The sequence below is a fragment of the Cupressus sempervirens genome, chromosome 2 (genome assembly GCF_028749045.1).
Source record: "Cupressus sempervirens isolate cs-2001-9-10 chromosome 2, ASM2874904v1, whole genome shotgun sequence".
NCBI lineage: Eukaryota > Viridiplantae > Streptophyta > Pinopsida > Cupressales > Cupressaceae > Cupressus > Cupressus sempervirens.
Window position 1 is genome coordinate 391,945,901 of NC_143119.1, and position 17,703 is coordinate 391,963,603.

Here is a 17,703-nt window from a genome sequence, read left to right on the forward strand (position 1 = left end):
ATACATACATACATACCATGAATACGTATATATAGGAAATGATGATTTACCAATAACAATAATGTATCTCAGATTGAATCAATCTGATTGAAGCTACAAATCTTAACATGCATGTCATAGATTGTTGGTCCAAATTTAAATGGTAACAGTCATGGCTAGATAGATTGGTAGACATGGATAAGAGTGATTAGTCATCGAGAAGAAATAAAAATGACAGAAAAATATTTCAACTTAGTTGTTCATGCATGGATTCATGAGGGGAGGTGAACATCAAAGAAACATATAGGTATGCCCATAATCCTTCAAAAAGTACTTACAATATTTTCCTAAAAATATTCTTTGAACAATAACAAATAATCCACATAACTCTATTGCAATCAATGCATCATTTTGAATTGCATCCTTGCTTGAAAAAATTAAGATAAATTGTGTAGACTAATTTGAACCATGACTATAGGGAGATATCAAACACAATAGAAAGACACACAATGTGCAAAGGAGCATGCCTCTGCATAAAAAGAGGGAAAATTGACTTGCAGGTATGTACACCAACTGCATTTTTTATTATTGATATAAATATTGTCCTTGTACTCATTTGCACAAAATGGTTTTATCTTTCTCATCTAACCGATGGGTATATTGATTCTTGGTCAATCAATGCAGAAGGGTCCAAATTGTATGAAAATTTACAAATAGGATATTGCAACTTTGGAGGGCAAACATAGATTGGCAATTTGTTCCAATGGCCAGCTCATCCAAATGGCTAGAAAGAAGAGATTTAGATAAACAAACAAATTGGTCCAATGAACTCCAGGGCAATGAACATGCAAATGAGGCTATAAATTTTATGAGGCTATAAATGTACCTGTAAGCTCTGCTAATCTGAACATGCAAATCTCATGTGATAGGTGCTATAAATCAAGCCCTTCAAAATGCTTCATTTCCAAATCAATCTCCACTACCGCTTGCACCAACAGAAGTTCGCATTTAATTTTAAAAATAAAATTTTTTTAATTATAAAATTAAAAAATATCTTACATATAATAATATATTTATATTTAACAATTTCTAATTAAAATATAAATTAATAATACTTACAATCATAATAAACTTAATTTTTTTTTGTTAAGAATTTAAACAAAAACAGGTAGCAACAATTATCAAACATGTTTTATCCGACGCAACCGTCTTTAAATCAATTATCTTTGGGGAAAAATATCATACTTGCACACTTATTAGAGGATAGCTGGGCAAGTGCAACAAACATCAAAGATGGCATATATCCATATGAATTCATAAATCATGGCTTGGAAATAAAGATGTAGCATTCAATAGTAATCTAGAATGCTGCATCGAATATAAGAAACACATGTATAAATAATTCATCACATTTTGCTAAAGTAAAACTAATCAAATAGTCCAAAAATATACAACCATGACAAATACATCTCTAATATTGAATGCATAGTCAACCATCCAGATTCTAATACAAAAGTTCATAAGACCACATTAACATAAATACAAAACATTATCACTAAAACGAGTAACAGAACAATAACACTAAACAAAAACTCCTGAGACATTACGATAGATTCTTAAGAAAACTAATGATGCACAACACATTACAGAAGAATTACATGGTTCTTGTGAACAGTGATTTGAATTTGATATTATTTAAGAAGCAAACTGAGATAGTTTTTCTTAATACACAGCAAAAGTACTTGCTATTCACGTGGAAATACCCCAAAAAAGTACTTGCCATTCATGTGCAAGTGATCAATCTCCAGAAATGATACCACTTTTTCCAGCTCTATTCGTTCAAGAGCTTGAAGATTATTTGCAGAACTTATCATGGTTTATAATTTTTATGATCCTGTTTGATGAGAGATATCCATGACAATAAGTTAAGGGTATTCTGTAACAGTGCAGCAATTGTTTTTTCTAGTAATACATCAGAACAGAAAAACATTTTGCTTTAGATGCTTTTTGCCATGTCTTTTATTTCACAGAATTTAATTAAGAATTTCCCCAAAATCAGCCTTCTCTTGAACAATAAAAAGTTCATACCTTTATTATATCATCAGGAACTGTGGGTAATGATGATGCATATACTATACTCTGTCTCTTTGCGTTTCGTGCCTATCCATAATACAGCCAATGTTCATGTGAGTAAAAAATATAGTTAGTTTAGTTTTACATCCATGGATGATATTCTAAGCAATCAGTCATATTCAATGCCAAATCAATACACTGTATAGAGAAGATGGTATATTTAATAATAGAGAAAACTTCGTTGGTCTAGATGCTCTGTGCATGTGGAAATGAACTTTCCATTAGCGCATAGTTTGTAGAGTAGTTGGCAAGTCTAAAATTTTCAACTTGGCAAACACTCGGTAAAAACTTGGCAATTCAGAAAGTACTAAAATTTAAAATCTCTTAAAAATATATATATTTCTTGTAGAATTCACTTACAAAACGTATTAAATTAGAAATTGACATCTCAATAGAAAAAATGCATCTTATCCAGTGTTTTCCCTGTATCGACATTTTTTAACATCTATAAATATGTGAGAGTTAAACTTGAGAGTACTTTCCCAATAAAGAAAAATTTAGAGTAGGGCAACTCTGAGAGTACTCGCAGAGTTTGCAAATTATGGCGCATGTAATGTGCATCAGATCAAAATGGTTAAATCATGTAGATAAACTTCAACCCCAAATGAAATTTGAGATTATTCTGATATAAATAAGATTCATCACAATTTGCCATGTGCCTTTGATATTCATTCTTGTGTGTTGCTGATAATAGTCAGCTAAGTTCAAAGCAAGCATCTATGTTCATGGCAAATTTTCCAAATCAATACACTACAAAGAGGAAGATGCATGTAATGTGCACGTGGACAAACTTAATGTAATGGGCATCAAATCAAAATGGTTAAATCATGTAGACAAACTTCACCTTCACACGAAATTTGAAATCAGTGACAGGCTGCTATTTTGTCATCGATATTCCTTTGCTTCACTTATAATTTCCATTTAGATAATACTATCTGAGTCCTATGCATCATAATTAAGTACAGAGAAATGGAAGCGATTCATGTCTTCTTTTCTCATAAAAACAAAAAATGCTGCAGTTATAAGTCATCTCTTTAGAATAGTAAGATTGGAGCTACTTACTTCTTGTTCCCAATCTATAAATGTTGTAACTAGGAATAGTAAAATTGATTGTACAGAAAGGCCACAGATAATTCCAAGCCAGAGTCCCTGGAACATACATGAAAATTTGGCGTAAGGAACAAATTAAAATGTAAAAATGTGCTATTCTCTTCCTTTATTTGTAAACACCATCATTTTCCCTGCAGCCCATAGGGAGTTGTGTGCTTTCTCTATTAGGAAAGTTCTGAACAAGTTTCTTTTAAGTTCATTTCCAGCAATTGCTTTATGTTTTTATATGTTAAAATATAGCCAAAACAAGCTTGTGATAGGAAATAACAGTTAGGATTCAGTCGAATAGTCTACAACTGTGTAGCAAAGAAAATCTGGACAATGAGATATAGTTACTAATATGAAGTTAGCTTTATGCCTACACTCAGTTAACTCCTAGAAATGTATGATTAAAAGTTTCTAGTTTCTGGCATCCTATGCTGAATTAACAATTTCGAAATGAACAGATTATCTACCGCACCTTTACATATGGCTGCTTCATAGCACGCCTTATGACGGGAAAATAACTTACATTCCCAGACTGCTGTGTAACGTCCCACCAAGGGATCCAAAAGAATTAACCTAGAGTTTCACTAAGTTTGCTAAACATTTTTTATTTATTTTAAAGTAAGAATGTATATCATACACATCAAACACATAGTAGCGGAAGCAATAACATGTAATCATCAACAAACATACATCACAAGTTACATTCCTTAAGGATCCCAAGACGTTGAGTCACATTTAAATTTAATTAATTCTAAGTCTAACAACTACCACATTCACATGAAAGAATAATAAGAAAGTCCAATGTCCATAATATACATTTGTTCCGAATGCCTCTTGGCAATTTAATTTGAAATGCTCAATCATCCACTGTACATGTCACAGAGTATGAAAGGCTTAAAATAATATACATATGTAAAGATAAAGATACATCATTCTCAAATCCATGATACAAAGTACAGTAAAATAAATGAAACTAATAACATACCTGATACATCCATACATCCATAATGATAAAACATCTATCATAAAATCTAACCATCCATCATAATAATCCAAGAACATAGTGAAGGTAAATGCCAACCAAGAAAGCTCCAGCCACGGTGACCACCGATGGATCTCAATGGTAAGAGTAAAAAGCACTACCACCCGACCGCGTGGAACCTAAATGGTCCACTCCCACCACGCTGAGGAGATAGTCTCAAGTCCCAAACAAAGTATCAAACACAAAACACAAGTACTCTCTAAGTCTGGGAAATCCTAAAAGTATACTAACTCAAAGGTTCCAACATAGATAGTCATCTAGACCCAGAGACACCACAAAGACACGTAGGAAACCTAATATGCAAGCGGAAAAGTGTCATCACAAAAGTCACGTAGAAGTTACCCAAGCAATCCCTTAGGAATCCCGGGTCCCTAGTGATTCCTGCGGCCACTAGTATCCTCTCGTACTGACGAGGCATACTGCGGAATGCAAGGTCGTAACCAAGCGTTCTCTCTACCCCATCCTAGCCTATACTAGCACTCAAGGCATGGGAGAGAACATACAATTATCTTATTAGGTTTATTTAAGTCAGTATTTAGGTGAGATGTTTTCACTTGTTAAAACAACTTACAATGGGTTACTCCAGGCAGCCTCTTAGGGCCCCGATCCCCATTGCAAGCCACTTTCCGACACTACACATAGATAACCTACCCTAGGCTCATGAAATCAAAATCAAAGAATCATGATAAAATCACCTCAGTCCTATACAAGCAACTGAAAAACATCATAAAAAATAAGCCACAAAAATTACATCAGTTCTTCATGAGCAACAGGTAAGCATCAAAGAATAATCATATGATCACAATAGTTCTCTATCAGCAACTGAAGGCATCAATGATAAATCACAATACTGATCAAAGACTCCAAAATGGTCAAGTCAACACATGACATCATCAAGAACATAACAAACACTTCAGTCCTCTCAACCGACAGAAAGTAATCCAAGTATAACTGATCGATGACTCAAAAATGGTTATCAAATATAACTGATCGATGACTCAAAAATGGTTATCAAATATAACTGATCGAGACTCGAAAATGGTTAAGTCAGGTATCTCATAAATATACACCTCAACTTCACACAAGAAGACTGAAAGCAATAACAACTAATAAATACAATCATGTCATAGAGCACTCTGTCACACTACCATGGTCGGGTTAAGAAAGATCGAGACCAAATCATCATAACATCACATTCACAACCTCGAGCCTCTGGTAACAACCTAAACTGGTCAATACTAGAACAAACCCCAAAACTTCAAAACATAGACAATATAACAAAACAATATAGTTCATATTCTCACTGCTAGATTGATTTGAACATATGTAATCAGGTTAAGTGTAATATTTTTTTTTCTAGTTTAATGTATGTTTTCACGAAAATAAGTTCACAGTTTGACCTACATGTTAACCCATTTATCTCATAATTAACATATAAATATAACCCATATAGATATTCGAATAAAATTATACAATTACTTTACTTTTGATTCTAAGTCAATTAATCAATATAATTAGAAGGAAATTATTTATTTAATTATTGAAATAATGACCTATTATTTTAAATAAGAAATTTCAATTTAACTAAAAATCAATCCTATATAATCTACAGTTCTATTAACAATTTAATTAAACTAATTTTAATTAATTTAATCAATAATTACTGTGCTAATTACTTATTTTAATATCTCCATTAATTACTAATTTATTAATATTTATCCAAAAATTATTAATAAATTAATACTTACAAAAAACTATATTAAATGCATTAATATTTAATTATTAAATATTAATAAAGATTATTATTAAAACATTATTAAATAAAAACATATTAAAATTTATTAATAAAAATTTTAAATAGTAATAAAATTTTTATATAATTAACATTAATTTAATTGAAAATCAAATATAAAAAAATCGCATATTTTTTTATAAGCCCGCCGGCTTAATCATAAGGCCGCTTGCGGCCGCCGGTAGTACTCTGTACTGCCGCTGCTGCAGTACTCTGCGGGCAGGGACGACAGAGCTGCCGGAAAGGTAGGGGGGGGGGTGTGGGTATTCCCACCCCCTCCCATAATATTAAATTTGTGTTTTTTTCTTTTTTTTAAATTTATTTAAAACTTTTTAAATCATTCACCTCCAAGTAAAAAGCATATTATTATTATTATAATTAATTAATTAATTTTTATTTTTATTTATTTATTTATTTATTTTTTTAAACATAAACAATTGCAATCTAATAGAGAAAATAATTCCAATCCTACGAATTTTTCTTTTTAATCTCAAAACTCTCCCCAAATCAATTCTCTCTTTTCTCTATTTTAATACAATCCTAAATCCCGATTTAATTTTGTTGAAGGATATTCCTAAACAATTTTTTTTTCAATCTAGATTTACAAATGAAAACGAATAGCAAAAGATCCAGAACGAAGAAATGATACACTCAAGAAGACAAGATTCTTACAATCACGAAGTAGACAGAACATATTAAATTTCTTAAATCATTTAGGGGTCAAAACACCAGACCCTACTTGAACCCGATGCTAATACGCAATCCCCAAAATCTGTAAGAGAACTCGCTCCTCTTCAATAACTTTCTTCTGAAAATCTTTCCTAGAATTCTTCTTCTGAAATTTGCCTCCAAAAACTCTCTCCAAAATTCCTGTCTCCAAAATTCACGGTCCCCCTTTGTGTCCAATATTTGTCGTCTTTTTTTAAAATGAACCCCCAAGTTGTGATAAAGAGTTTTCTCCTCAAATTGGGGCACTAATTGTGCGTTCTCCGGAGAAGACTCTTTGCTCAACTGAGTTAACTCAAAATTAACTCTTATTAATCTTTGTTTTATCTTTTTAATGCATATTAAATGAATCATTAAATAACTTTATTTAATTTTTCCACTTGACTTTTATTTTTAATCTTTATTACTTTTAAACCTATGCGCACTTTATGAAATTAAAATAACATTATAATTTCCTCTTATTTTATCTTTTTAATTAATTTCTTTATTTTCAACACATGCTCGCATCACTTTTAATAATTAATATATTTTCACTTTTTACTTTATTTTAGAAACTTTAATTAATAAAATATTTAATTAACTTAAATAACAATAATATTTAGCATTTATTTAAAAATGAACTCTAAATATATTATTATTAAATTAAATAAATATTATAATGTTCTAAATTATCCTTAAACTTTTATCTCCAAATTTAATTCCTTTTTATTTAATTAATTTTTCAATTGATTAAATATAATCAAATATTAAAATATCATAATAACCTTCTATTAAATTAAAACATTAATTAATCTTTTTAATTAATTTCTTTTATATTTAAACTCATGCTTAGATCATGCGATCTAGAAACTTTTAATAATTTAATATCTTTTCCACTTTTAATTTATTTAAGAAACTTTAATTGATAAAATATTTATTAATTCAATTAATAATAATATTTAGCATTTATTTAAAAATGAACTCTAAATATATATTATTATTAAATTAAATAAATATTATCACATTCTAAAATTATACTTAAAATTTTTATCTCCAAATTTAATTCTTTTTATTTAATTAATTTCTCAATTAATTAAATATAATTAAATATTAAAATATCATAATAATTTTCTATTAAATTAAATCATTAATTAATCTTTTTAATTAAACTTAATTAATAGAAAATACATCAAGGACTCATAAAGCAACATACGAAAATCCATCCTAGAAAAATACATACTAAATCAAACAAAAGGGTTATAATTACGAAATAACATCATTTGATGCATTCGGAGGGTACTTAACTCAGATACTTGCCCTAATTATCAATTAGGACAATTGGCTAAAGGGTTTAGGAATTGGACTTAAGAGTTTATCTCCCCTCTCTTACCATTGAGATAATGCGATAGGGTACGCTCATCCTGGCAATTCAGGAAAGTCGATACCCGGTACCTACAACCTGCATAAAATCCACGCATGTACAGACACAATATTCTAAGCTAAACAGACAATGGCAGGAAGTGGTGCATCGTGTAGATCCCGACTAGCAGGTGACTACGACTCCCTTCCTTAACCACATCAGAAACACCATACATAAAGAAGACAAACACGCACACCATACACATGCAGTATGGGGTAAGTATCCATAAGAAATCACATGTGATAATAAACCATCTAACTAATCATCATCGATAATTGAAAACATTAAATAATCATCATACATGCATGAAATATAGAGTACCAAGTAATCTCATCATATAATAAATTGAGTGTAAAACAACATCTGATAATCTGAAAGTAATGCTACTAAACATCAAGTATAAAACTGACCTAAAAGAGTTTGGCAATTAAAACAAAATGTGAACTAGGGGTAGGCACTACATGCTGATGGAAATGGTCTAGCCAGTTGAACATTACAGTAATAATTTCAATAACAGTTCTATTTTCAGGATTATCATTTATCTGTCAAAATTCTTACTCTAATAGGTAAGATAAACTTTATTGTTTTTCTGAAGTTTTATCTATTTCTAAACCATTGAAAACATAAATGTCACTGTTTTGTATATCAAATCATTGAGGAAAGGTTAACTGACCCTGCCACCAATATGGAGTACAAAGGCCAAGAAGAAAGCTATAGGAATGCCAACCATGTAGTATGCCCCAAGATTAACATAAGCACCCACTTTTTGCCACCCAATTCCTCTAGCAATGCCTGAAATCAGAAATATTATTTTCAATCAACCATTTCATCTACAGAAAGAAGAAAGTGTTATGATATAATGATTTCAAGATGACTATGTTTGTAGTTCCAAATCTGACTATAAAGGGTACATTGAACCTGAAAGAATGCATTGGATTCCATCCAAAAATGACGAGGCTGCTAACAATGGGATCATTCTTGCGATATAATCAACAACCTCCTTTTCACTGCTGTAAGCATAGCCCCAAACATACCGTATAGAGAATAGAAGACATACAATCATGATTGCCTCTGTGATTGCTATAAAGAACACTACGTAGACTGCTAAGCGGGCAGCATGCGAGCATCCAGCTCCCAGTTCATTTGAAACTCGTGTACTGCAATGCAAACATTGTGAATTTTTTCGATTGAAAATAGTTTTGATTATATCTTTGATAAGGTTAAACGATTCACAGTTGACTAGGTTAAGTGACCAACAGGAATGGTAGAAATTTACTAGTTATCTGTAAAATGCACTTACCTTACAGCAGCACTAAAACCAAAGGGAATCATAAATGCTAGAGTAGAAGTGTTAAGGCTGCAATACATCAAAACTAGCTCAGATAAAAATGAAGCGGATTGTAATAAATACCCTAATTAAGATTCATTTATCATACATAAGTAGAATTCTCACATTATACATACATACCAGATTGAAAGAACTGATGTCTCAAGTTTTGGATTGGGCAACCGACCAGACAAGAGAATAAGTATTTCAAAGGACCAACATTGCAAGCTGTTGATAGCCAACAAACTAACAAAGTAAGTTTAAAAAACCATTCTAATTACGTCTAGCATACAAAATAAGTTTTAAAAAATATTCTAATTTTATGGATCCGGTCTATTTGACAAAATGTTCATCATATGCTATGAAATTTGAATATTGGGAAGGGATAAGAGGAAGTATATTAACCACATAAATGCTTTGAAATAGTGTGTAGATAACCTGGACCATATTTTGTAGCTAACAGATTAAAGTAGTATACCAGATCATGCTTGCAGATGGAATAGCAAGCTTGAGAAAATGTTTAATATCATGCAAAGCCTCCCATGTAAAGGATGTCCAGGTCCTCTTGCATGCAGGTGAAATCTTAATATATAGTAGAAGAAGTGCCACGTTGATCCAGAAGGAAATGCTGTTTGCCAAGGCAGCCCCTTTGTTTCCTAATCCACTCTTAAATACCAGAACCCAGCACATGGGAGCATGCAAACACAAAGTGATTGCAGAGCATAGCATCATGGGAAAGACGATGCTTTGTGCCAGGAGAAATTTGACAAGGGGTTGAAGAGCTGCATAGCCAAACAGACTGGGAATCATCCATCTGGCATATATCCCTGCTTCAGAGGATATCAAAGGGTCCTGCCCAAATGCAATTAGAATGTTGCCCATGTATGCCCACAACACAGCAAGTGGTAGGCACACACAAAAAAGAGCAAAAAACGCTCTCTGGACATGAATCCCGAGCTGATGGTACTGCTTTGCCCCATACGCCTGTCCACATAGGGTCTCCAATGTACTTCCCATACCCATCTGTACAGACACAAGAGAAAACGGTTTGTATTCCATGCAACATTGCATTCATTGCTTTTAAATAAACTTAGGTCTTTACTTCTTTGAATATAGTTACTGTAGACTCAGTGTGGCCTGTATGCAGACAGAAGATTAGGTTTCCGCAAAATGCTTTTGAAAAATCCATCAAATAAAGAAAGGTTGACTTGTTCAGTTCAAAGGATAATAAATGAAAACTTTTGTTCCAATATCAAATGATAATCTAAGAGATCAAGTTCGGATTTTGTTTCTTAAAACTTTAAAGAGCTCAGGTTCAAAGGTCCCATACAGGATCAAAATTAGTAACGATAGTTGTATCTGCTGTGCAACTCTGGTTGAAAAGAAGGTTAATTTAATAAATTATTTAATAGATATTATTGATTTCTCAAAACATGCAGCAAAAGATACTGAAAAAAGAAATAGGCTTTATATTTATCCCTCAGGTGCAATCTACACAAGAACACCAAATGACCCACTATATGATTTGATTCTGTGCTTGGACTCTTATAAGAGAAATTAAGCACATACTCAAAAGAGTATTACGGAGGTCAAGTGCAATAATTAATAAGTAGTAATTTGGGCTTTTTCACCCATCTAACTGGAATTCAAATGGCTCACTTGCAATCATAGACTCAAACCCAATCATCACTATTTCCAAGCAGGTCGGTCAATCATTTACCCAAATTCACTTGCAATACCCTTTCAATAACTTTGTTAAAGTATTGCACCCAATGAACAGCTTATTATCAAAGCAACCCGCTTCAGTAGATCATCAATATGAAATATTTGTTCAGTTGGAGGATCTTCAAAAAAAATTAAAAAGGTTGCAGGGGATGGCTTATCTGTATAACAGACTAGTTTGATGTCTTATGATTCTACGCTTTGCAAGGTCAATTTGCTTGTTCAAGATCTGTGGAATAATGCACATGACGACTGAGTGCAACCAGATATGTAAGGACATCAGTCATTCTGGAACAGCTTAAACAGCTTAAACATCGCATACTAAAGCTTAATTTCTAAGCTAAAAGTGTTAAATAGTCAAAGTTAACTTATTTTTCTAAGCTTAATTTCTTCCTTAATGTGTGATATTTAAGAGTGACTGTCATCTAAAAGAGAAAGAATCCAGACATTAAGATAATGTTATCTAAAGCTTTTACCTTTCTTGAAATTTAAGAAGGATATTAGTATCAGAAAAGTATTCAAACTATAAACTCTTACAAAAATGCAAACCAAAGTAAAGCAAGTTTTTTAAATTTGCAAGGAAGTACTACGATCAACCAACTTAATATAAATATTGAATTGCCTCTGTAGAAAAGAGGTGGAAGACGGAGAATTAAAAACAGTTTTCTACATCGTTACTACTGCGGTGGTAACCGCAGACATTGTATGTTTCGGCGTCACGGAGTCCTAACTCATAAACAGCAGTTGGGACTCCGTGACCTTTAAAAAAAAAAAAAAACCCCCTTAGTACGAAGCAGTCACATTAATGATAAACTCCATAGATTAACAACAAATATGCCACTATGTTTTAATCTTCATCAGTCAATGTGACCATAGAATATATAATATGTTTTTGGTATGGTCATCGTCACACTATCATAATTATTGTTTAAATTAATGAATATAATAAGTTTTAATTAGAATAAGTTTGAAGTCACAACTTTATGAATTACATTATAACCAAGTTGAGTAGATTAATTGTATATTTGGTGAACATTGTATTGTTAATGCAAAGAAAATAATTCTTGCCATTAAAACTAGCAATCGCACTTTGAGGTGCAATGGGTACACCCAAGAGATAATTAGAGTACAAATATTTATTTTTTAATTTTTTAGTGGATAATGTTTATGCAAGATAGGTGTGAAAAAGAAGAGGTGACAAGTACACAAATAACTTAGAAAAATCTCTCAATTAGACAGGCAACCCATTATCTAAAATCTTAACCTTAAACTTTATCAAAAATCAAAAATCAAAATTTGTAATTATAATTTTAATCCTAATAAGATTGTAATGTAAATTGTAACCACAACCCTAACCCTAATCATAGCATAAACTTAAACCATTATACTAACCCTAATTGTAATAATAAAATGAACCATATTTGTAAATCTAACCTTAATCTAATCCTTAAACACTAACTTTAGTAAAAACTTCATTCCTAATTTTAATATTAACCACCATGTATCCTTAAATCCAATTCAAATATTAAACACTAATCTTAAATAAGATCATAACCCCATACTCTAACCCTAATAACTCTAGCTATTGGATAAACCTAAATTCTTATTCTAACCATTATCAAAACCCTAATCCTAACCAAAATTATAGCATAACATTAATTTTAAATCTAACCATGATGTTAATTCTATTAATAATAATAACCACCCTAACCATCATTCTAATTATAATCATAGTTTAAACCATAAAACATAATCCTACGCATGGCTGTAATCAAAACCTTGATAATAACCATGATATTAAACATCTTAAAACCCTAATCATTATGTATTATTCGTTATTTAATAGATAAATTAAAATTTGAAATAATAAACTTATGAATAAATAAAAATTTAAAGTATTTTATTAATTTGTTAAAACTAAAATATTAATAGTATCATGTAAATTAAAATATAAATTTAAAATATAATTATGTTATGATAATTAAAATTTTAATAAATTTAAAAGTAATTTTCATACACTTTAATTATTATTTACATTTTGATACAAATATATGATTAAAGTACATTAAAAAAATATTAAGCTATTTAATAAATAATAATTTAACAAACAACCATAATAGCAATAGATTAATATTTATTATTAACTAACAATTTAATATAATATAGATATATAACAAACAATAAATAATAAATTTGATTAATTTTCATAAGCTTGAATTATTATTTACATTTTTATAAAAATATAGAATTAAACTAAATTTATAAAAAAAAAAATAAACAATTTCACTATTTAATTAAAAATAATAATTTGAGAAAGATTAACATTTATTATTAACTAATAATTTAATATAATATAGGTATATAAGAAACAATAACTCTACACTCATCAAATTATTACATTAAGAAAGTACAAATTTATTGGCCATTTACTCCACTACTAAAACCGTCATTGCAAATAATGCAATACACATTAAATTTTGATAGTTGGTAGATATTTTTTTGGAACCTACGTGGATTGCCTCAACAAAGCCTCGAATACATTTTGGACCTTTGATTTAAAAATGAAGTTTTGCAACTTCAGAAAAGGAACGCTTTTGGTGTAATTATATAATTATATAATTATATAATTCATATGAACTATTACACAATTAAAATTTCATGTAACTATTATATAATTAAAGTTATTAAATTTATATAATTCATATGAACTATTACACAAAAATAAATTAATGACATCTTTTTTTAGTCTTGTTACAATTTTTAAACAAAATAAGCTAAACATATGAGAGATTTCTAAAAGTCACATAAATAATAAACAAAGCAAATCACTATTAAATAGACTAAATCATGTACCATGAATTAATATATTAAAGCTTAGTACAAATTATCAAGATCAATAATATTACAAAATCAAATCACCCTCCAAAGGATGTCTATCCCTAGTTAGTCTTTAGAGAACCTCCTCCTTGATTATATTACCCTTGTTTCTCATAATGCCCATGTGGAAACATAACACACAAAAGTAATGAAATAATTTGGTAAAACTATCTAAACAAAATGGTCTAATCATTGAAGGGTAAATAGTTTCACATTGATTTATTTTCTTACAAAGTGGTATGATCACTAGGCAATGCTTACCCTTCATGACATTAGGAAATCCCAACTTATATAGCAATGAGAGTCTCATTATTAGGTATGGTGAAATCCAAGAAGATTTTGAGTGTGATGTCTTCTCTTGAAAAGAGAATTTAATAAATAATATTAACGTATTAAAATAATATAAATAAAATCTAATTTAAAAAATAAAAAATTGAAATAAATTAAATTAAAATATAAAAGAAGTACAAATAAAATATAAATTAAAATATAAAATAGTTAATTAAAAATATAAATTAAGTTTAATGAATGGTAAAAAAACATGAAATGAAAAAGATGTGAGTCCCTTAAGCATCACATATAAAATGGATGATGCAATTGTATTTGGAAGGGGGGAGCAAAAGAAGAAAAACATATATCAAAAGAGAGTAGGATATAAAGAAACATTTATTAACTATTGACAAAAGAATGTCTCTTTCCAATAAGATACAATCATTAAATACCAAGAATACTTAATGAGGATTGAAAATATTTCCAAAAGCATGAAATAAGGGAGGAATATGTATCTGGATACTTTTCATGAAAGAAAGGAATATTCATTCGGATACTCTACATGAAAGAATGAAACAAGAGAACACATGCACACACTCGCACAAGCATTCTATCTCTAAATATACATTATTATATATACAGAGGTGGTTAGTTATATATATTAAGAGGTATATATATTTAGTAATTATACACACACACACACACATATTTTCATATATACATCTTTATAATACATGAAAGGCTATTAGAATGACCAAACCTTAAATTTTTCAATAATACTAATCAAAAGATATATTGGTTTGTATGGGGAGGGCAAGTAATTTCCTTCTGCTAGGTGACTTCTAAGGATGACATTGACAAGAGTTCACAAAACCCTTTGTGGCAAATGGTAGTGTTGCCAAAAGTTCATGAAACCCTTGGGCATAATTATGGATAAGGTATCAAAGCTCCATGACACTAATTTCTCATCCTCCATTAGGATTAGGTAATAACATATGATTGGGTTTAAACATAGTAATTATGGTTTGTATTATTAACAAATAAACTCTCTTAAATTATTAAGCCTTTTTTTTTTTTTTTTGCATTACAACGCATTTGGTGCATGTTAAAAGATTGTCCTAGTATGAGACATTACATTTAGACACATACTAGAGATGAGAGATACATACTAGAAGAGGGTAAACATGGTAGTAGAATATAACATTATTTAACCTTATATATGAATCAATGAAGAAAAAAATATAAAATAATGGAAATTCTTTAGAAGTTTAGCCTTATTATTTATGTGGAGAATTTAGATGACATTGGTAGAACTTTATTGGAGGAATTTGTAAAAATTGGAACTCTAAGGTAGTTATTCTATGGGGCATTGAAGCTTCTTAAAAGAGGATAAATTAATTAAGGAGATAAAATTGGTTATGTTAGCCTCTTTTTAACATGGTCATGGGCCAAGGTTGTAGTATAAATAATGTGTTACATCACAATGTAGAGTAGATTCAATATAGTTTACACCTACCACTCGCTCTTTTGAGTAATTTTGGGCATCAAACAAAGTTAGTTTTATTTTTCTCTCTCGTCTTTGGAATGCTCAACTCTTGAAATGAAGAGAATTGAAGGAATTACTTTTTACATTCATCCATTATACTTTTTCTTTTTCATCATGTTATGTTATTAATACCCAAACCCTTTGAAGTGACTCACTTTAATTGGGTCCCCCTCCCCTCACCCCTACCCTCGAGCCCCTAAAAGGTAAATATTTTAATCCTTTCCCCATCTATTGACTATATATTCATTCCTTTACAAGCCTATCTAATTGTTATAACTTTACATGTTATACTAATAATCATTAGGATGATGGGGTTGATATTATGGTTACAAACCCATATTAAGCTAAAAAGGTAACCCCCAAGCTGAGGCTAGTAGTGGTGAGTTTTCAAAATAGGCATAAGCTAAAGCAACAACACATCTATGAATAAAATTATCAAAAGGACCTGGTAGAAAACCAATGAAATTAGGAGAAACACTTCCTCAAATCCAAAAATACAATCATCGATGGCAAATTTAATAAAAACTAAAACATGTTTCATGAATCATCAAAATCGTGCAGCCATAGAAAGTGCGTGCACATGAGACAAAACACTATGCATGAACAATAGTGATCCTCTCTCCAACTCATCACAACACCAGAATTTGTTAAGATAAGACAAACACTAGAACTAAAAGATTGCACAATTATCATAACACGATAAAATCATTGGCTCCATTACTATTAATGAATGTAAATTCATAAAAAATAACACTCTCTGACAAGATTTACTACAGTTAGAATGCGAGCACCAATAACATTTATTATTGAATCAAAATACCAACCTAGAATACATATTACATCCAAGTATTTATAAGAAACCCTCTCCTTGTTTTGTGTTAGGAGTGAGAGCTCTTCTAATGCAAACAATATGCTGAAAACTAATAAAATAAAGCTAGTTATACATAAATTGGCTCTCTAAAATGGTGCCAAGTAGGTCTCCAATCTTGTTTATATCAATAATGGGTGCATGAGCCTTTACCTGACTTAAAACAATAAAAGAAGAAGATAAGAAGAGAGAAGCCATGCGATGATTTGGGAGTCACTAGAGCTTCAAAATATGTAAGCTTGGCCTTCTCTAGGCATTTCTAGGAGTTAAGTTGCTGTCAAAATGCATTTTCAGTGCAATGAAATGCTCAAAGATAACAATCGATAGTTAATTATTGGCGCTACCACAACTTATCAAAATTGTTGATGCACCTTATGAAAAGTGCACCCATGTGCTTTGCGCACCTTAAGAAAAGTGCACCTATGTGCTTTGTTCACCTTGTGTTCAAAGCGCACCTATAGATGGCAGGACCAATATTTATAAAAATTTAAGTGTCAAATTTTTAATTTCCAGCAACTAGGTTTTGTGACCTTGCACCAAAATAATGGCTCAGTGTGCCACTTTGAACTTTTGAATTGTGTTGGTGATTTTGAGGGTATCTGGCAAGTCCAAAGATTCATACTTTTTTCTCATTTCTCAATGAGACTTACTAGCCTCTTGCTTGATCTTTACAAAATCTTCCAATTCAGAGTCTACCTCTATGAGTGCCACCTTTGTTTTGAAAATATGACTAACATCATCTTCTGAGGATGAAATCTCTAATAAAGCTCTTAACTATTACACCAGTACTTCACTCGAACATAATCAATTCTTGGAGCCATCTTCAAAAATCTCCAGACTGGTCGAACTATAATTCTTATCAACTTCTAGAATTTGATCTAGGCCTCTATTCTTTACATTTTGAATATCCTCGTACAACCTGAT

General features: G+C 30.6%; 1 protein-coding gene across 3 annotated transcripts in view; it reads right to left on the bottom strand.

The window, feature by feature from the left end:
• Positions 1 to 1,641: 1,641 nt before the first annotated feature.
• The window catches only part of LOC149572779 (protein DETOXIFICATION 16-like), an 88,394-nt gene continuing 72,332 nt past the window's right edge, over positions 1,642 to 17,703 (bottom strand). Inside the window, exons 2-9 of one of the 3 annotated variants that reach the window (XM_089813852.1) lie at positions 9,975 to 10,519; positions 9,638 to 9,724; positions 9,470 to 9,526; positions 9,088 to 9,326; positions 8,843 to 8,961; positions 3,175 to 3,261; positions 2,068 to 2,139; positions 1,642 to 1,873 (exon numbers count right to left, since the gene is read on the bottom strand). In XM_089813852.1, coding sequence (XP_089669978.1) covers positions 1,850 to 1,873; positions 2,068 to 2,139; positions 3,175 to 3,261; positions 8,843 to 8,961; positions 9,088 to 9,326; positions 9,470 to 9,526; positions 9,638 to 9,724; positions 9,975 to 10,519 — 1,230 coding nt within the window. In that variant the 3' untranslated portion in view covers positions 1,642 to 1,849. Of the gene's footprint in view, positions 1,874 to 2,061; positions 2,140 to 2,421; positions 2,536 to 3,174; positions 3,262 to 8,842; positions 8,962 to 9,087; positions 9,327 to 9,469; positions 9,527 to 9,637; positions 9,725 to 9,974; positions 10,520 to 17,703 lie in introns of those variants that run through there. The other 2 variants (XM_089813853.1, XM_089813851.1) reach the window with 2 other exon arrangements.